Source organism: Mycteria americana, chromosome 1, assembly GCF_035582795.1.
Source record: "Mycteria americana isolate JAX WOST 10 ecotype Jacksonville Zoo and Gardens chromosome 1, USCA_MyAme_1.0, whole genome shotgun sequence".
In the NCBI taxonomy this organism is placed as follows: Eukaryota; Metazoa; Chordata; class Aves; order Ciconiiformes; family Ciconiidae; genus Mycteria; species Mycteria americana.
Window position 1 is genome coordinate 202,463,258 of NC_134365.1, and position 22,031 is coordinate 202,485,288.

Here is a 22,031-nt window from a genome sequence, read left to right on the forward strand (position 1 = left end):
TCAGAGCTGATAGTGGATGAACAGCTCACATAGATACATAGACCAGCTACAGACATCCGTTTGTCAGTGTCCTACCACAGCTAGCTGAGGGCTATGCCTTCATCATCCTTGATTCTTTTCTCTTGCTCCTCTTATGGTCCTGCTTCCTTGAATGAAGACTCCGCTCCACCTTCCTTGCTTTTGCCTTTCAAGTCCTACCTGCTTTTCTTCAACCAGCAGGTTTTGGGTACCTGTTTTGACGCTGAGAAGCAGACATGAACAGTGAAATGGTGTCTTCATGCAGTGAGGACAGTTCCTGTGCAGACCGATTACCACGAATCATGTATCTGAAGTGTATTGTGCACATAAACGAATGGTAATTTCAGTGGAGAACCTGTAATAGTCTATATTTGGGGGTCAAATTGTTAATAGAGAAGTAAAATCTCTGTAGTTTTTGTTGCTTATCTTGGAGAGGAAGTCTTATCTCAGAAAACATTTTGATATTGATGGTAATGCTTTACTTTGGCTCTCTAGTCAATTAATGTGTATATATATATATAGAGTATCTTATATAAGAGCATTTCAAAACTGAGACTAGATCTTATCACTAACCACAATTTATCTCCTGTTTTACTTGCAAAAGACTTAATAAAGTACTTCGGCTCCAAAATAGAAAGCAAAATCTGATATGAAGAAAAAAAAAGTCTTTTTTTCCCCTATTGTTAAGTCTCTGCATGAAAGCAAGACATGAGTGAGTAGATGTGTAGGAGGTGATTCCTCCAGCAGTCACGCATTTGTTCCAAATATATACCGAAAAATACTGGGCACTCTGAGGTTTAAATAATTCAAATCATAATTACTTTTGGAAAAGAACTTTTTTTTTAAATCAAACAAAGTTTTTGTTCGGAAAGTCTTAAATCTCTACCACGTTGTCTCTATTGCAGGTCTCGTTGGTAAGAAAGATTCAATAGATGGCTTCCAATCTCCAAAAATAATCTTGAGTATCTTTTAAATTGGAAGATGAATTACTGCTGTAATTTAAGTGGTTATTTCAAAAAGCAAGTGCAAAGGACATAATTGGAACATAGTTGAAGTTGTTTATTATGCTAGCTAGGTTTTCTGTAGTAACTCAAGGCTCTGGCAGTCGTGTCACGACAGATCTGAATTGGACAGCAGAAGCTGCTATCGATACCAGTTGTCTAAACTGCCTTCTGGCCTGGTGCCCGAGGCAGGAATGTCTGATCCACTTGTGAAGCAGTTGCTGAACGCTGTAGAGCTGAGCATCTTCATGTAGCCTGAATTGTTGGCTGGTGACATCTGCTTCATGAGTGGATCAGACATCCCTGCGTTGTTGGGTATTAGCGTCTGCTAGAGAAGTGGGGTGAATAGCTGAGAACAGAAGTGTGTCTAATCATCCAGTTCTCTGTGTCTGACCCCTGTATTTGTTCTCTTTTATTAGCTATCTTAATAAGGCAAGCAACAGTTATTGAATGTGCCGTGATATGCTGTGGGAAAAAGCATATTTAAAACACTTGAAAAGTGTTACTGGTAAAACTGGGATGGAAACTCGTTATGGCTTGACTCCACAGAAGTCAGGGTAATGCAGTCTTGGGGCGTGTTGCTTGACATGACTTTGGTAGAGTTAAGCTTGGAGTCTCCTTATTCTGAGAACCTGATTCTTTTGTGTAACTCACCTATATAGCAGAACTGTGCTGGGGAGTAATTCTTTTAAGGTGTTTTTTGTTATTTAAGATACAGAAATCTGGTTTTAGGGGGTTTTGAGCATCTTAGTAGAAGAGCACAGTAAGTTAAAATTTAATGACTTTTGGTTATTTAGGTATGTTGCAGCTATAACAATTGCTTACATGGATAGAGTAATATATTTGTCTGTCCTAAATGTGGTATGTGCACTAGTTAAAAATTATTGCTTTGTTTGTTTCCACCAACCCTCCAGGGGGTTTGAATTATGTTTTTCTCCTTTTTTCTTCTTTCTCCTTCTATTTTTGCCCATACTCCTCAGCTATGTTATCACTATCACATGGTGTTCCCCTGCACATGCTTCTCAATTTCACTCATGATCTTTCTCCTTTGCATATGCCTCACTGTTACTTGGCTTCCCTGCCTGCTGGGACATGTTGGCGAGCCATCTGGGCTTCCTTTACTCCTCGCTTCTCTGAGCATGTCTTGCCTGATGGTGGCTGTCAGCAAGGTCCAGACCCAGTGGTGCCATTGCCGTCTGTGGTGGCTTTTGCTTATCCCTGTATATTGATGGAGATTCAGTTTCTTATTCTTGTCTCTGTTAGGCTTCCAGGCTCTCTGCAGCACAGAGTCTAGACACCATTCTGAAGAACAGCTAACATGTTTAATTGGTTTTTCATAAGCCGATAATGGCCCACAGACCAGAGGTCGGGAACAGTTTTCTTTTATGTCTTGACTGCAGGGAAGGCAAGATTCCCCTACATATTTGGGGAAGCTCAGTTTGGAGAGTTTGTGGTGAATTTTCTGAAGTCACACTTCAGTAAAAATCTCAGATTTTTATTTCTACCCTTGTCAAGTTTGTAACATGCTTTACTTGCAGACATAAACATTGCCTTTGGCAAGAAAGTTCCTTCTTGGCTTTAGCTGTAGCAGGTACAAGCAATTTGATCTTTTTTTTTTTTTTAAGCCCAAGAAAATTCTCTTAGTAGGCATGTTTGCCTTTCCATAATCCTACTAGTGTTTAGGCTGTACTGTTCATAGGGGACCTTTTTTGTAGGTGAGAATACTGTGGGTGTCAGCTTAAAACACTCCAGTGCGCTCTCTCTGTGTTCTCTTAAGCAGCAAAATCTGGAGGAGTGCGTGACTGTTCTTTGTGACATGCTAATTTGCAGATTTCCCCAGTGTAATTGTAGAAAGATGCTGAATTCGGTTGTATTCAGTGCTGTCTTGCCATAGCAAAAGTCTGTGAAAAATCGGAATTTTTCTCTACCAAAGTTTTCTGTCTGCAAAGAATGAATGCTGTTCATCCCATCCTTAATTATGTTTATACACTATCATGGGCAGGATTTTTCTTAGCAAAAGTATGATGCAGAGATAACAGTACAAACTGGTTAACTAAATCATACTTAAATAAAAAACTATTCCATCATTGATTTTAATAATAATGTTGTCACTTGAATGTTAGAAGTTGTTAATTTTAAGATACTCTCACTGTCCACAAGTGACCAATAAGTAATATTCTCTGGCATTTAAAATCATTAAGAAAATAGTGTCACTTCTAATATATGATCAAAAGATGTTGTATTTTGTATGTCTATGATGGTCAACATGAAACTGCCTGAACAGAATCACTTGGGGAGGAATTTGATACTTTTTTTTTTTAAAAGCAAAAGGTGTTTTCAGAAATAAGGGGAAGGAGCTAAAAAAGCAGACACCACTTCAAATGTGGATGTGGTGTTACTTCTTCAGCCTGTTATTGGCAAATAGATGGTGACTTCAACTTTAGTCTTACGAAGAGAGCATCTGATGTTTGCAACCCATTTGCTATCTTTCTCTATTACCTTCATTGCTTGGCACTCTTCATCCTGACAAGTCATAATTATATATATATATTTTTAAAGGTATGTTACTAAGGTAGGAAATGCTTGTCCTAAGCATGTGCTTCTGAATACTTATGTGTAGCTTCAGATCCTCTGTCTGCATCTACGTCTTCTATTTAAAACAAAACAAAACCCCCAAGCCCCTTTTATTTTTACCCCTTATTTTTTCCACACGTACCTTCACCAGATGTTTCCTAGTCATGTGTGTATTTTCCAAATGACAGTTGGTCTAACCCTTTCTCACATCTACTTCTTTCATGTTCTGAGTGTCACTATGAATTAATATTTTAAATTATTTGTGATATCTCTTTGTGTTAATCAGTTTCTGCTTAGGTAATGTATGCCAATTTTTTAGCCTTTTTAATCGTTCCCAGTTGTGCTGTCCTTTCTTGTAGCATCAGTGAATAATATGTTATAATGTAAATTGATGGTGTACCATCAAGGGAGGAGCTGAAAAAAAGATGATCAAAGAGAAATCTGTGTGTTATAAAAGGAAGAGACAAAGATGGGTTATTTTGGAGAGGAAAAAAGTAAGTAGTGATATATAAACTTATGGAATTGAATGGTGCTGCTGTATTAAGTGCTCTTCTTTATCTTCCCATGGTACAAAAGGATGGTTGCAGGCAGTAAGAATGGGAAAGCTGGTTAAAAAACTACCAGTACTCTTGTGTCTGTTGAGGAACCCGTGCTGTTTGGAAGGTTTAATATTGTTAATTTGTTGCATTTGTGACCTGGGCATTTTTCAGATTAGCAGATTGCTTATACTAAGGTTGCCAGAGGTAAACAGTTGTTATGAATGTTGGCGCACCTCCTGTTTTGTTAGTAGGGAGAGGAGCGATGGAGCTTTGTCTGTGGTTCTCGTAACATTCTCATAGGGGTAAGAAAGGGGAGAAGGAGGATTTAAAGGGGGTGTGCTGACCTTGAATTCATTGAAGAGGAACTTTTATTTCTGATGAAAATCTGAATCCAGTTTTGTTTTTATCAGGTTCCACCCTGGAAAGAAAAGGTAATTGCATGGAAGTTATTTTTAGATTTTTGTAAAGTATCTGGTCTCATAGTCAAGGAAGGCAAAACCTGACTTGGGATTAGTTTTACACGACAGTTCCTGTCCTTCCAAAATAATTGTCTCGTTGCTGTAACACCCATGTAAGCTGAGATAGGTTATCTCCTGAGAGTGGGCTGATTTTATTGGGTGTTTTAATGTACAAAAAGTGAAAAATCAAATGTAGGGTGATATGTTGAGTCTGTGAAAGGAAGCTATTAAGACTCTAATCAAGGATGTAAGAGCCTAATCTCTCTCTCTTCCTGCCATTGAAGATCACTGCCCAACTTCTGAAAGGCTTGCCTGCATCTGAGATGCAGACTGAGGGACTTGCTCTTGGCAGAACTGATCTTTATGTGCAGAAGGAGCTATAGTCATTCCCTGTGCATTTAGTTGTTGTAAGGAAAGCTGGAGCATGCTTACGCTACACCAGAAAAATGTGTTTGTACCTATGATTTGGACAGCTTTTCTGTTTGGCTGACCTGTGCCGACACATTCCTTCAAACTGCATCTGCCTGCCTGTATCCCAAAATATTAGAAAGATGGTGACTGCTGAGGACTCAGTACTGTATTTACCATAACATGGAGAACCTCAATCTCCAGCTCTTTTCTTTTTTTTTTCCTCGGTCCTCTTTTCTGACTGTGAGGTGTTAAAGGTGTTTTCTACTTTTGACTTCACAGACTATTTTCTCCTGAAGTTTAGTGTTTCTGCTCTTTTCAAAAAGATTTTTTTTTCCACTGGCTCATTTACTGTTGATGGCTTGAGGAGAATCATCACAATTATTTGTGCTCTTCTAAGAAGAAGATTGAGAAGGGCAGCAAAGACCTTGGCTTTCCCATGCTTTTCCCATGAGCAGAAAAACCACAGTAAAAGTTTTTCACAACCACACAAAGCAAGTATGGGATTTCTGTAAGCACGTGCAGGATTTAGATCTTCTAACATATGCTTATTTGCTTTGTTACGATTTTGTCATCAAAATAGCTTACCTTAATTGTTCTCTCCTCCTCTTTTTTTTTTTTTTTTTTTTTGTTCAGACTAGTGATAGCAGGACATAATGAAGCAGAACTAACTGTTTCTTTTTTTTTTAATACTGGTTGACATAAGAGAAGGGGTTACATTACTTTCTTACTAGTTGTCCAGGCTTTCAGATAAGCTTAGTGGTCCTGAAAGTGTTAGTGCTAGTCTGCCAGAGTGTATCTAGTCTTGTCTTTATTCAGTTTCTCTTTCCTTTGTGTGAATAATCGCCATTTCAGTCAGTAGTCTTGCTGGATCCGATCAGTAGGCACTGCTGTTGCTGTTCCTGTTCTGTATCCAGACAACCTTGGTAGCTGAAAGGATGTAATTTTATTTATAATACTGTGTTATATAGGAACTCTATTCTTATGGGGCAGTATCTTGCTATGCTAAAACCAGAAAGATGATGGTTGTCCTGTAGAACTTTTTATAGGTAACTTGTAAGACAAAAGAGAGAGCAGATGAGTGTTAGCGGTAACATCAGACAGTACAGAAAGGAAAGTGGTATAGCTGGAAGTAGTTTCAATATGCCAAAAGAGCCTGATCATCACACTGGTTTTTAATTCCCTGTGAGCTGGGTGGTAGAGAAGAGTTTGAAGGAGACAATTAGAAAGAAAACAGTGAACGCGTAGGTATTTTGGGGGACCTTCCAAGCACGATGGGTACTTGGCATACGTTTCTAACCCTATTGTACCAAGGGGGTTCTGGGCACTGGCTTCTAGGGCTCTCGAGCTCACCTAAGCCAGTGTTCTTGTAATGTGAAATTTGTACACAGAATATGTATATGCTGGGCTTTCCTTTAAAGCCTTAAGTTAGCTGGACTTTACTTTCAGTGCACAGATAACTACTGTCTTGAATGCAGCGAAGCCAGTAGACTGTGAGCTTTAAGCTCCCTCTGGTGGCTATATAATACAGTTTAAAGCTTACCTGTTACACTGGTCTGTTCTGGACAGTTTTGAGAGCTTAAGTGCATAATGTATTATTAAATTATTGTGATTTTTAAAATTAATACAGGAATATGATGTGCTGTATGCCTTTCCAAGGTGCCAAAGGTCTTCTGTAATCAGACTTCAGAGAAGTAGAAGAGTTAAAATAATGTAAAGGTAGAGGTCTCTTTTCTAGTTATTGTAAGCATAAAGGGAGTATTTCCCATAAAGCTTTAATTCTGTCTTTTTTTAATGGTGCCATAATTTGCTGCTGATGTCCCTGAAAGTGCTCGTAAGTATTACAGAACGCTGAAAATAGATGTGACTTCTATATGACAAACTCACATATGCTTTGTTAATGCAAAATCAGTTCAAGATCAGGTAGCCCTGATTTGCTGCTCTTGCTCTAAGAATGTGAATGTAAGTGACCCCAGACTTGCAAAATATTATGCTTTGTCACTTGCACCCAAAGGATTCCTTCTAACTTGGCTGTAATTAGTGAGACTTCATGAGACTGCAGAGCTGTGAGCTGCAAGGTCAGTACTGCTGAAAGGGCAATGTCATGCCATTCCTTCTCTCCCCATTGTTGCACGGGCTCTGGCACTTGGCTGACTTCTTGATGCTTATTAAAGTAACAAAAGAGTGTTCATTCCCTCCCTCCCCCCCTTTTCTGTTTGGTGGGTTTTTTTTTTTGTTGTTGTTGCCTAGTTGATAGAAGGGATAATGCAAGGAGGTGACAAGACCATGCAGGTGAGAGCAAGAGAGGAGTGGGACCTCGCCTTTTGGTAGCAGAGAGTTATTAAAATAAGTCACTTGTCTCAAGAAATTTGATTCTTAGTTCTCAGGAAACTTTATTGACCGAAGCTGCTGTTTCTTGAGACTTCAGAGTATTCCCATGGCATTGCACAGCAACAGGCTGTGGATTAAATGCACTTTAAATAGTAATTGGTGCTGAAAATGCAGCCTGTCACCAGCCGTAATGTCCTATACTGTGCTGGCACAGGCTTCTTTGCTGGCTTATAGTGAACCAGGCTAGGGGACTGATCCAGATGAAAATAACCTGCCTTTGGTGGGATGCTTTTTGGTGATCACTTCCCCAGTCTGGTTCTTTGCGCATTTGCAGAAATGCTTGCCCATAGAATGGGGAAAAAAGTGAGGACTGCTTTTTTTGTTTGGTTTATTTGCAATAGCACTGACTGAAGTGCATGTCAAGCTGTTCCTGTATAGGTCATTCCTGTGTTTTTGATAACCCACTCCAAATATTCTTCTGGCATTCAGTACAGCTGGCTGTGTTGCAGTGAATGTAGCTAGAGTCCACACAGAGAAGTACTGTCCTTCAGACTGCAGAAAGCATGGGTGGTTGGCAACAGCTCCTGCTGATGGCATGCAGGAGAGTTGAGTTTTTATCACAGAAGTGTCATGTGCCCCAATTCGGTGAGGCTGCTTCTTTACAAGTTTAAATTTGCTTAAAAAGTTACTAAAAGTTTGGGTTTCTGCATTGGGTTGGAGTTCGCTGAAGCTCAGTGTCCTGGAAGGATTCGAGTACCGCCATGGAGCTTACTTCTGTGTCAGTTATTCATCAGTGTGTAATGCCCCAAATATCCGAAAGCTTTTCTGTGTGTGCATCTGTGTCAGCCTGCTGACTTAGACCCTGAGACACTTCTCCAAGCACATGGAAGACAGACTTGAACTGAAGGCACGCTGCCATCTACATGTGTGCACAACCTAATGTGTACTGCTGCCTACCCAGAAGGGGGCATGGACAAACACTGATTTGTCACCAGAGCTGGTAAGGTTGAGCTCTCCTGTATATGTTCAAATCACTATCTAGGGAGGTCCTGCCCCGAATTGGCTGTAGCAGAGCAGGTTTGTGAAGGGACAGAGCATTTATTCTGCATCCATGAGGCTTTTCTGCAGCCTTCTTCTTCCACTTCTTTTTTTTCTCCCTTCCTAAGGCGTTCATAATATCTGCACTGGAAAAGTTGTGAGAGTCAGAAATTTGCTGTGTAAGAAAGAGCACAGCTGTTCATTAGGACCCCCTTGATCTGAGGATCAGCAATCTGCTTTCCTTTGCTTCATTTAGTCAGATTACTGAAGACATGATTGAGGAGCAGCAGCTTTAATCTGTGGTGTTAGCTTTTATTTGAATCTTCTGTTGTCTGTGCTTTGTCAAGGGTGAAAGAATTAAATCAGACTTGATATGTTTTACTTACTGGAAAATATTTCTCTTAGGTTAAAAACCTTGGTCTTTGTGTCAAGGTCTTCGTGCTTTTATTCCCAAAACAGCAGGTACAAAACAAAACCAAAAGATACGTGGCACATATGTTCTCCTCAGATTGACAGGGACAGGAGTCGAGTTTGGAAGTTCAGCTGCAGTTCAATAACCCAGTCTGTCACCTTGACCCAGCTCTGTAGTTTTTATGCAATCTTTCTACGCGTGCATGTTCCTTTCTCAAAGGCGCATCAGTTCAGCTTATGCTGCTTTGTGGTACCAATCCCCTGTAAGAGTATTTCGTGCTTGTTCAGATAAATCCCAAATAGCAGAAATTGGAGAATATTAATGGCAAAAGTGGAGAGCAGCGTGGTGTTGTGAACAGCCGATATTTTCTGCAGGGTTTTTTTACCTTCTTGGACAGTGGGGGGGATCTCAGGGTTGCTCGGTGAGGTGAGGCTGCAATACAGGCAGTTAGCTCTCATCTGTGCTCCGTAGGTGATATCCCACCTTGCAATGATCCAGGTTAATGCTTAGTTTCATGCTTTACCTATAGTTGATTTTCAGGTAGAAACCACCGTGGAGCTGGCTTTCAGCAGTAGTGGGGCAGCAGGTGCTACCTGAGCAGTTTAAGGTGCCCAAGATGTAAGGGGATGGGTATGTAACAAGATGGGTGTAGGCAGCTGGGGAACCGCTGTAGCCATCCCCAAACAAGCTGATCCCTCTCTCAAATTCAAGCCCTCACTCAGTCTTTAAGATGTCAACTTTAATGTGAAACACTAGAGGGTAGTATGTTACTGCCGATACTTTATTTTAGAACATATCCATAGTCATGATTTTTTAATCCCTTGAATTTATTATACAATTCAATATTTTAAAACAAGTGTAGAACTAAAGAAAAAATAGGGCTTTGTTTCTGTGACTGTGAGCATGGTGCGTGATGATATTTTCGGTTTGAGTAGAAAAAGGATTGGGTTGAATGTAGATCTGACTTATCTTTCTTCAGGAGCGTCATTAGGAACACAATACTTAGAATCATTCACTGTCTGCCTGATGTCTCAATATTCACACTTACATGTATACAATGTAAATACACAGTGGTATATAAGAGGCCATGACTGAGAAAGAACAGGCAGTTTTACCAAGAGTTACTTGGTTTTGATGTTTAACAAGGCAAATATTTATAAGTTCATGACATTGCTCATATGTATTTACAGTCGGGGTGGGGTTTTAGTACTTGAATAACTGGGGGTTTTTTCCTCTTTTCTTTCAGGCACCACCTTCCATGGTCAATAATGAACAACGCCAACATGCCGAGCACATATTCTTATCATTTAGAAAATCAAAATCACCATTTGCTGTTTGCAAACACATTTTGGGTAAGTTTTAATAAATTAAGCATGTACCTATTTTTATAACTGGAATTGTGCTGTTCTTCTGCAGGTGGGAATACAAACATTAGTTTTGACACTTTTTGATGGAGGTACTTTTTGATGGAGCATGAAGCCTATTGCTGCCCTTTGGTTTTGTTTCTGGCAGCCTTAAAGTCTCCAATGTGCAACTTCATGTAGCTAAGTTCCTAAACTGATTTAATAGATTCAGGTTTCCTCAGCTATATCATTGTTATAATACTGTCTAATCTGTGGAGCTTGTAGAACTGCCTGTAGTGTGATTGCTTGGCTTGATGCTTCCCATTGAATCAACCAATGATGGAATTTTATATACTTTTTCCAGATTTTGCACTGGTGCTGAACTTTTTTCATGGTGAGAATTTATTTCAGGTTGAATGTCTCAGTAAGTTGCTGCTAACAGCCCAGCTGTTGTGTTTAAAAAAAAAAGTTAGAAAAGTGTCTGTCCACCTGGTAGAAGCAATAGAGTATTGATTCAAGGTTTTGTGGGATTATACCTGTGGAGAAAGGAAAGAGATAGGTAGGTATCACCGTTTATCAGAAATTTCTTGGGTTTTAATGGAAATGCTGTAAATGTGGTTGTGTTACAAGTCTTTAAAAACAAATCCGTTTTTACAGGCGCTATAGAGACTTATTAGAGTTTGGCAGCTAAATAATCTGAAAATTGCAGGAGCAGTAAGCATTTAAGATTCCTGCTCAGCACCACTGTACTTACCAGATGTGAGTGCTGGGGGGAGGCAAGGGGGAAGTTTCAGTGAAAGCTGACTCCAAAACCTGGTGAGGAAACCCTGGAAATTTGTGGAAAAGAACACACGCCAAAACCACAAAAAGCAACCTTTCTTTCAAAGAATTTACCAGAATGAACAGAAAAATATTAGCATTATGTTTAAAATATGATTATTTTCATACTTAATTAATTCGACAGTAATTTTTTTAATAGTTACTTCTAAATTTACTGGATTAGAGATGTACAAGTCATGCATATTGTGATGTCGATATTGCAGGCCTACTACTGTGTTGTTAAATTATACTCTGATATCTAGAGCAGGCTGTGGTTCCTTTCCTACGCCCACTCCCCAACCAAAATTTTTTTCTACAAATGAGTTTCTTGTAGTTGTAGTATATTATATTAGTACTTCATCTGGTCCTGAAGACTGTAACCAAACTTTCTGCTTTATGGGTCTGCAAAATTTATGCTTTTTATTTTCACATTGATTTTTAGAGAATTTTAAGTGGGAAAAAACCCATACTTAAGTAACTTTGCAGAACATTTTGGTGTCTCATAAGTGATTTACTTCTGAGTAGTGACAAGTAAATGGAAATTTATGAAATAAATACCTAGTAATACTGTCTGTGCTAAGGGATACATCACTGCATCTTGTTCTCAAAGAAGGGAATACAGTTTAGCATTAATAACGAAATATCACTGCAGACATTTTTCATTTTTTTTTCTTCTGAAATGTGGCTGATTGGAAGGAATGTGATCCTGTTTTTAACACCTTTTGGATGTCTAGAAATGTTGCATCCTTAAACTGCTCATGTGCTATCACCATTGAGAAATCAGCATGTTTCCACATGGGACAGGTTTTCCCTGGCAGTGGCTTCTCCAGTAGGCAGTTGTGATGCTGAAACCTGGAAATGAGAGACTTTTCCCAAAACTTTGTGCTTCATGAGTAAGTGTTTGTACAGTCTGGACAGAAAGAACTGCTGGTTAACACTTGGGAGGTGAGAAGGGAGAGGCAGGGATTATGAAATCAGGAACTGGGAAGGGAAACAAGCTGTTCATGATGAATAGAAGAGTTTAAGTATACTGAAGGTGTATACGTAAAGGTGTAAAGTATACGTGCAGGTGCGGATGGGTAGGAACCAGAGGATCAGAGCAGACGAGTTTAAAAAGAAACAGGAAAAAAAAAGGGTCAAGACAGGAATTGGGATGGGGATAGAGAGAGATAACAAGAATGTTGACGGCGTTCATGGAAAGAAGAGTGTACAAGCGATACAGGGAGAGCAATGGAGATGATGAGTATAAGGAAAAGGGGAACAGCCACTACCATATAGCTGCTTTAGAAACCTGGAGTTGACCTCAGGAAGCATGAGGCTCTACGTTCTTCTGCTGTAAGCTTATAGCTCTTAAATGTACTGGCAAAACTTGTCCTGTCTTTCTTTAGTAACTTCATGTAGAGGATAATGGTGTTCTGACTAGTTATAAGTTTACACCGAGTGCTGGACGTCTGTGCTGTTAATGATTGCAGTTGTGCATCTGCACTTGACGCAAAGGAGAAATTCCATCCTTTTTTTTCTTTTTTTTTTTTTGATAGCATTCTCTTTTTGTGTGAGATTTGTACAGTTTGAAAAGCCAAAGACCCAGAAGGTAGAAAATGCCAGAATTAAAATACCCATGCAGGAATAATCTGGCTCATTTTTATGTATGTGTTAGACATACACATTAATCTTTTAATTAAGTGTCTCCAAATTAAGCTAAGTAGATGTAAAGGTGGTTTGTTTTGATTTAAGCATGTTTACCTGTGTAGGGTTTAGATTTGGAGCCTGATTAAATTACTTAAACATTTTAGCAAATTGGCTGCTATCTTGGTTATAGAACTTGCATATTAAAAATATATATATTATGAGCTCCTGTGTATATAATCAGGGAAATAAAGTTTGTTTTGTAGTTATTTAAAGACCATCATCCACTGACTGAGGCTTTCTCAAATAAACCGAGTTTTTCTAGTCCTGGCATAGACCAGGACATCCACCCACTATAGCTCAAACTCAGCTGCTTGTTCAGGAATTTTATTTCACCATTTCATGTTTTATGCTTTTGCCACCCTGTGGCTACACCTTTTCCGAATGCTTTCTATGTTTCCTACAGAGCTCAGAGTGTTTTGAAACTGGCTACTGAGATACTACCTACTATTTCTAAGTTAAAATTTTTAAAAGCAAAGGAACCAAAAAAAAAAATTCTCTGTAGCTTTCTATCATCATATAAATTAAATTAAAATTCTGGGGGTTTTCCATAAATTATATTTTGGCATCACACAAACGGTCACCTTTTTCCATTACATCTATTTCTAGTTTCCTTAGTGCATCTATGTACAAAGCAATCAGATATTCAAATAATAAGGGCTAGTGACTCCTACACTTTGTTAGAAAGTTATATTTTTATTACCTCAAGATAAATAGAGAAGCATGAACATAATGCAGAAAACCTTAAATACAGTAGTTGGTAAAACTTGTGTTGTAATAATTAAACACAAATGTTATCTTTGTGTGTAAGTGGACTTGCTTCTCATTACCATCCATAAAATACACGTAGCTTTATGCACTCTTGGTTCCAAAGGCAAGCACACAAATGATAGAAGAATCTTCTGTTCTGGCATGCCTGATAATTTAATCATATCTTAACGTATTGTGATTAAATCTGTCTTTTTTATTTTTTTTTGTTCCACAGTTGTGTTAGCATTCTTATTCTTGATTTTTGGCCAGTCTCCTCATGCAGCCAACTTTTCTTCCCCTGAGTCTCTGACTCAAATAATATCGGACAATTTGATAATTGGGTTATTGGTTTCTGCTCCCTTTTGAGGTGTAAATTCTTTGTCTGATTTCATAGCAACAAAATTCCATTTAATAAATTAAATAATAGTAAATTCTGTTAATTTTTTTGTTAGAAATACGTACAAGCTAAATACATGTATGTCTTCTGATACTTAAATTGCCTCTGTTTTTCCCCACAGAAACTAGTAAAGTGGACTATGTCCTTTTTCAAGCTGCTACAGCGATAATGGAAGCAGTTGTAAGAGAATGGATTCTCTTGGAAAAAACTAGCATCGAGTCACTGCGAACATTCCTTCTAACCTATGTCTTACAAAGGCCTAAGTAAGTACAGAAGAAATACCTATGAACATGTAGGATTCTGCATAAAGTCTGGGTTATCCTTTGTTTCCAAGGGTAGTAGTGGAAGATGTTTCAACAATAATTTGTTTTCCATTCTTAACACTTAGTTGAATTCACACAAAATGTTTGAAAAATAAATGAGTTTAAAATTTTAATTGAACATTGATGTTCAAAATTATTTGCAAACATATTTTTTCAATGTTGTTTACAGCCTTCAAAAGTACGTTCGGGAGCAGATTCTATTAGCGGTAGCGGTGATAGTGAAACGGGGATCACTAGACAAATCAATCGACTGCAAAAGCATTTTTCACGAAGTCAGCCAGCTGATCAGCAGCGGTAACCCCACTGTGGTAAGCATTTTATTTTCTGCTTCAAAATTTAAGCAATCTGTATCAGCAGCATAAGGTATATACTTAGTGACTATAAAATCTTGTATACTTCTCTTATCTAAAAATAAAAATAAGTAATTAAGTTGATACCTATTGAAGCAATCATTTACCGAGTTGGAGATTTTTGAGTAAGAATGTTTTGGGACTAGTAGTAGTATGTGTAGTTCTTTGATACACAATTACACCATATTTCTTAGGGAATAGGTTTCTCTCAATAGCTGCTTTAACTGTCACTGATGTGACAGGTTTGGTTTTTTTTCCTGTTTCTCTGGGTTTCTTTAATAAAACAGCATGATCTAAAATGGATTTTCCATTAGCTGGCAGGTTCTCTACACACTCTGTTCCCCTTCCATCTGTGCAGTGCTGCACACTCCTGTGGCTCAGCTGTCGGAATAGGCTACCAGCAAGAGGCATAGGCCTCTGCTGTTCTCTGGGAGACGGGTAGGTGGAGAGAAAGGGGTGTGAGGAAGTAAAACGTGGAATGGAAATACAAAACTTACTCTAGATTTAATGTCATACTACTAGGGGTAAGTGTTACCTTCCATACTGAGCTCAAAGTGGAAACAAGGTGTCCAATATCTATCTATGCATTTAGCGAAATTCCGTTTGCTATGCCAGGAGATAAGTTTAGAATAGGTCATAATAGAGGCATGTAACTAGAGATTAAAGAGAGGTGATTTTTCTCCTACCAAATGCAAATCGAAGATTATGTGGATTCCATGCTGAAACTTTTAACTGAAACTTTTTTCAAACAAAACAAACCTTGAGGGAATGGACTCCTAACATTGCTGAGCATTTAGACCAGCAGTTGTACTAGATGTGAGCAGCAAATGTTTAACTCTGAAAATTCGATCAAAATGTACCAGAAGTAATGCAGCTCATGTCATGGTCCTAAAAATAGTGTGTCACCTCTGAGCACAAGTGATATCCCCCCCAGGGTATGGAAATTTCGGTTACACTTCTAAACCTTAATTTCATTGTTATTTAGCTTAAGGAGAACATTTCAGCCTTTTTGGTTGGGCATAATTTGAATAGAAATTGGTATTTCTTTAGGAGAACAATGTTAAGTTCATGCTTTTTTCCAGGGAACATAGCCGTATTATTAAAATGGAGTTACAACTGAAATTTTCAAGTTTTTTCCATGCTGATGTGTATGCTTGTGTAGTTTATATGACCTTTCCATGAAGATACAAAAGTGGAGTAAATAGAAACCTGGATGTTGACAGAGAAGCCCTCTCTGAACTAACTCTTGCACAGTCCAACTTCTGCGGTTGTATTCTGTGCATACACTGATACACAGACACGCTACACTGAACACAGCGTACAGCAAGCTAAGACTGCCAGCTGTAAGTATATCACCCTGGGCTTGCTGCAGAACAGAGCACATCGCAGAGGAGCTCTGGCTGGGGGAAGGGACGATATTTCACTCTCCTCCAAGTTTCACTTGCTGCTACCATACAGAGACCAAGTTTGGCTCAGCTTTTCATTTCCCTTTATCTACCCCTCTTCACAAGCATTACTTTCTCCATAGTTTTTCCAAAGTATTTGTGCTCAGGTTTTAAGAAGGGTATTTAAAACATCTTTAGTAGATAAAGATGCTTTCTATTCTGGTATGCTAATAAAATGTACTAGTAAAAAATGACACGTGATGCTGCTGGAACATCTTTTTTTGTAAGGTGCAGTATACCTCTGTTAGTCTTTGGCAGGCTGGTTATAAACACATGCTCCCATGTATGTATGAGGTTTTATAATATAAAATAGTTCTCATTCATAATAATGTTCTTGTAATCTTCTGAGACTTTGCTGCAAGAGAAACTCTGGTACTGGCACAGCTTCATGTGACCCAGGACTGGGCATACACAATAATAAGCAGTCATAAAATTGTGTATTAGCACAGTAATGGCCACAACTGAGCTCTGAGTGGGTTCAGGGCTTGTATAATAACTTTGAAAGGTTGTATGAAATAATGCATACAATGAATTATCTACTTATCTTTTCAAATATGGGTGGGTGTTTTTACTAGTGTCCGTGGTCTTCAGCCATGCCCATCAGGCCATGTGGAACCACAGTGGTGCAGCTGCCTTGCTGCCATGTGGAGCCTCAGCAAAGGGTGCTTCAGGATACGGTATGAAGCTAAGGGAGTGGTACAGTTTTCAAGACCCAAGTTGTGCTGTCAGGACAGTGCCATGCAGTGTCACAGGTGTTTCTGTACTTCACTGGAGAGGTGTTTATATTATAGTTATTTATAAAAACATGCCTCCACCCAAGTCAAGGAAGAGACTAGGATATGGGTGTTGGTAGAGATCAGCAGATGTTTTCCAGCCCTCTGTGCCTCCCTGACTCCTTCCACTTTTTTAACACGTCTTTCCCATGATGTGATGTGCACTCTTGCCTCCAGCCTTGTACACTCAAGTTTCAGGAGTCTGTCACACCTTTGTGACTCCCAATTCTCTATTGAGTCTCTCGGTCCCTTTCTGTATCCTTCCCAGACTTCTGCTCCATGTTTCCTCTGGCCTACTGCCCACCCATTTGTGTCTTGCTACCTGAGGTTCACTCCAGCAGCTGAGAAATAACATATGGAGTCAGCAGCAAGTCACTTCATGTTTAAAAATGTTTAAAGCTCTCAGACGTGGCTCTTAGCTGTTGATAATGACTTCCTACAGCAGTTTGTAATTGAGAGAAAGTCCTTTTTAAAAAAGCAAAGTGGTCTCTTGCCTGCTTCCCACTTGCTTTCTCCTCTCTGCTGTCCCTGAAGCTTCCTGGCCCTTCTTTATCTTACAAGAGTAAACTAGGTACTTAATCTTTTCTATTCCCTGCAACCCTCCACCCAGTTCCTGTCAGACATCTGTACTAGTTTTGTGTGTGTTACACTCATGCTTCTTAAAATCTTTGGGTCTTTTCAGTAACATGTTGTCAGGGTCAAGTCCTGAAGGTTGGTGTAACGAGGAGAACAGCGAATGTAGATGGTACTAAGTCTTTTGCATGTGTCCTTTTGCAGGATTTGATATGCTTAATATCTTAACTTCTTGAGTATTAGTTAAAAATATCTTTAGAAATTGATGTATTTTGAGGATGGAACTTGAAGGTATGTTGAGTAGTGCTGTGGCAAACTGAGGAGCAACACTGATGGATGAACTGTTGAGAATGAAAAAATGAAAAGGAGATTGGAAGGAAGAAAAGGGGAGGAATAGTGATGAGGAAGAAAGTGGGCAGGAGATGAAAAAGATGGGTTTAGTATTGAGTAATCTCTTAATACGTACACTCTGTTCCACTATTAAGGAAATAACAGGGCACTAAGGAGAGGTAATACTACAGGGATGGGAAGGATGCATGTTTAGAACCAGGGTTTGAACCTGGAGTGTTGGCTTCTACTGCCACTTCTCTGCCATATGGACCTTTATGGATCTCGTGGAAGAAACCTCTGTCTGAGAATGGAAAGCAAACTATAGAGGGTCTGGCTGCGTATTAATTTATAAATGAGTTTAGGTAGTAATCCTTTCGGAGGACAAGGATTAGCTTTTCAGTTCCTGGTTTTGTTTTTCCTGGCTCCTCCTGTAACATCGGTACAAGCCATCCTCCTGCTCATGAAGGAGAGTCTGTAATCTCCCCCCAGTAGCAATTTCAGGATTTCTTTTCAAAATCTTCATGTCTGGGGGACAGAGCTTCTGGCAGTAGACACAGTATCATGGGCCACTCTTAAAATACTAAATACATGTTTTCTATCACTGATTTCAAGATTTTGGAGAATTGTGGGGGCTGAGTTCTTCTCAACTATAAATGCCTTCAATTTCTTGGCCTTTTCTTTTTGTGTTAGAATATTCTGCTTTTGCAGAGCTGAGGGATTTCGTTTGTCCTTAATCCCTGCCAGAAGGACAGGAATCCTGGCAGCTAAGGTGACTAATTCCCAGGAGGAGGAACTGGTCTGCATGTGAACACAATCAGATGGACTTTGTTTAAAACTGGGCTAGGATATGGGTCACACCTTGATTTCTTCCAGAATATGGGTAGGCAGATGCAGAGGGGTCCAGCTGCTGTAGACGTGACATGGGACTGGGAAGCAACAGAAGCTGTGTTCTTTTTAAAGATCTACAACACATAGAAGTAGAATGTATTCTAATATAAAGCTCCATACCTGAAGCCTAAATTTTTCTGTACATGCAAGAAGACTTGTCAAGACTTACTGGAAGAGCTCTGGGATCCTAACAGTTCCTTCTCTCTTAAAATCTGTAAATCTGTTAGTCTGTTTCCCAATGTTCATGGTTGGGTTAGAGAGGAGATTCAGATGCTTCAGGTTACCTAAAACTGCTGAGGAATGTTCTGTGGATGGATCTCATGTGAACAGTGGGAAATATTAATAAGCAGAACTCTAGGCATTCATCTTCATTGAAATTAATCTAACAATAATAATGGCTGCATAGATAACTAGTTACATTTATTTAGCATTTATGGTTCTTATTTCTGTTCTTTAAGAGGAGTTTTACTTCTGGATCCCTGTCTAGCTGTTGCTGTCTCATGTGGAAAGGTAGGAGTTGGAGAGGCTCTCATGACTTTTATATTTTGACAAAAATGTATATATTATTTTCCCCCCTCTACCCTCAGCTGTATCTTCTGGTCTAATAAAATTATTATCTTGTCCTATGGACCTTACTGCCCTTGAGACATGTTAAGTATAAAAAACAGATGGTAAACCAGGATATTTAAGCTGTTTCCTTCATGCTGACGAGTGCTCTATAAAGGCCTAAGTTAGTGTGTTACAAGATTGGTTTGGGAATTTTAGGGATCCAGAAACTACTCCAAATATGAGGTTAAAACTCAGTAATAGAAATGTAAGAGAACTTTAAAACAGAAGTATTTTTTTAGTAGTTGTATTAACCAGGGTGCCTTTTAAAGCTTTCAGATTTTTCTCTTGAAAGAGAGCCTACTTTACTGGAGATGCAGTACAGCAAGACTCCAGCTTAGTTGCTTAATAACTTTAATATTAGAAATTGATAGCTCCCAGTATTGTCATTTACAATAGAGCTACAGTTTCAAAGGCAGAACTGGGAAGTGAGGAGATGTGATCCAGGGGAGAGATGTGTGCCCCCTGTTCTATGTACGGCACCCAGGACTCTTCCTCAATTCTGCCATCTAATGAGATGTACAGGTGTGGAGGCCCTCACCTGTAGACCTCAGAGACTCACTGGGAAGGAAGAAATGATGCCTTTCTGTGTGTTGAACCTGTATTTCTTTTATTACTGTGGTAACACACAAATAAACAGGCTTCAGGGGAAAAGCCTCTTTAAGAATTTTATTGACCCTAGCTGCTTGATCTTTAGTCCCTCTTCCTCTCAGAGGTACTACCCTTCTGAATATATATGTTCAGTAATAAACTGGATCTGTGTGGGAATCTACTTAAAAACAGGCTTTTCCCTCCTAACCTTTTTTTTTTTTTTTTTTCCTTTAAGCAGATCTGCTGTGGAGCACAGCCATGTAATACAGCTCATTTGGCAGTATGGCAGGCAGAGGCAGGCAAGAAGGACCTGGAATGAGTACTGGGAAAAGTGGGGGGAGAGGGGACACCTGCCCACCAAAGAGCACTTGCCAGGATGATGTATATTTAAAACTGGGTGATACTGATGGCGAGCTGCATGGCTAGTCTTACTATTCATCGTTTTGAATTTAATTGAAAGTTTTGGATTCGTTCATGCAGCTACTGTAGGAGTGAAGATTCAACTGGTGCCTTTCAGACAAGAACCTGGAGAAGGATATGTTACCTCTAGATAAATGGTTTTCAGACCTTCACTCTTTTTGATGAGATTACTTGTTTTCCTCCTCCCAATTTCTGCATCACAACTTCTCCTGTCCCCAGAGAAACAACAAAAAGCATGTTTTGCACCCTAAGCTCCAGCAAACTCTTCCTGGACCTCTTCCATTATTAGTAAAGGCTGCTACTTCCCTTCTCTCTTTGGCCAAAGCCTGCATGCTTCACATGCCACAAGATCATCTTCCTGTGGCCCCCAGTGATTCGCAGAGGAATTGGTTTTCTCTTTCTCAGCTCAGCCTTGGGGGTTTCCCTTGCTTGGTTTGCCTGGTTCCCCCAAGGAAGGGAAGCAAGGTCTTGCCTGTTGTGCCGCTGTAGGTGTGGTGTGTTAACCTGGTGCTGCTCGTCTGTCTTTGCACGGTGGCAGAGGGGGAATGGGAGGAAAGGGGCGCGCTGCCTAGCCAGTCCCTTACTGCTGACAGCACAAAACTGCAGCTGTGGGTCCTATTCCTATCATCCTGTCCCTGCTCTACAGCTTTTTTCCACCAGTTGGCTCATTTGGGAAGGAACAAACAGATAAAATCCAGTGGATTCTTCCTGGTGCTTGCTTATATTTCTTCAGAATATATTCTGGTTTTCTTTGGTTGGGAACTACTACTTCAGCTCCTGGGTTCCCTCCCTGCCCCCCATTGCAATACTCACAAGTTGAAAAGCTGGAGTGGCCCCAGTTACTCTGTGTACATAATGGTATCTCTTTTGGTCCCGTGACCATCCTGTTAACCTTTCCACTTGGAGTTGCAGCTTACATTCTGGGGATTTAGGTACTCTGAAAATGTTAGTAAATACAGCTGTGCTTATTCAAGGAAGTTAGGGAAGAAGTATATTACCACCTTTATAAAAGGAAGCCTTGCTTTAAACAATTTATTTGATAAAATTACTTTTGACACATTCTCACTACAGAGTTTTATCGCCTAGGAGCAGCACAGCAAATTCTACCTCTGATAGATTTACTCTTTGATTCTTCCTGCTCTTGTGCAAGTTAAAATTAGCTGGTTTAGGGATATTATTAAATGCTTCTTGTGGCTTCCCTTTGGTTTCAGTAACAGAGTTTACATTATGAGATGGAGACAAAAAGTCCTCTAAATGCATATTCAGGCTGGCAGTGATCTGACGTAACAGGGTAGATGTTATGATTTGCTCTATTCAGGTGAGACCTTTATTCTTTTAAATATACTTACTAATTTTTCTGTAGGTATAAATGACACTTGCAGAAGGTGGGGGGGGTTGCTTGATAGTTTAGGTTTTGTAGTAAAATAAATTATTTAATCAAGTCTCTGACAACCTAGCTGTATCTCTGCTCTGAATTTCAGAACAGAGGAAACACTTTTGGTGTTATAGTTCATTCTGCTTTGTCTGTTGGCTTTTCTGCCTTGGAGCTGGTGTACCACATGTCCATTTTTTCCTAAGCTGTATTTGAACTCTTCTTCCTTTCAGATGCTTTGTAACCTAACTACCCTCAAATGAAGCAGTTCACTTATTCCATGGGCAGTCCAGGCACAAGTGTGAAATCCCTTCAAACATTATGGCTTTAACTTTTGTTATAGGGGACATTCCATTTGGAGGAATAAGTTGCATTTACCTTCTGAATCTGAGTTTTATGAATTTTATATAAATGTTTACTGTTAAAATGGTGCATGGTATTTCTGTAGTGTCTGTGTTTTATTAGAGTAATTTAAAAAGAAAACCACTAAAACGATGTTACTACTGGGTGTCTGATTGCCAAGTTAATCTCTTATCACAAGTCCCATTGATCTTCTGTTTGAGCAGCTGAGAGTCTATTTTATGTA

At 39.4% G+C, this 22,031-nt stretch overlaps 1 protein-coding gene across 2 annotated transcripts in view; it reads left to right on the top strand.

Moving 5' to 3' along the window:
- Positions 1-22,031, top strand: part of XPO4 (exportin 4) — an 85,678-nt gene that overhangs the window by 15,268 nt on the left and 48,379 nt on the right. For both annotated transcript variants that reach the window (XM_075490930.1, XM_075490931.1), the window contains exons 2-4: positions 10,026-10,131; positions 13,896-14,037; positions 14,267-14,405. In XM_075490930.1, the coding sequence (XP_075347045.1) occupies positions 10,026-10,131; positions 13,896-14,037; positions 14,267-14,405 (387 nt within the window). The remainder of the gene's footprint in view (positions 1-10,025; positions 10,132-13,895; positions 14,038-14,266; positions 14,406-22,031) is intronic.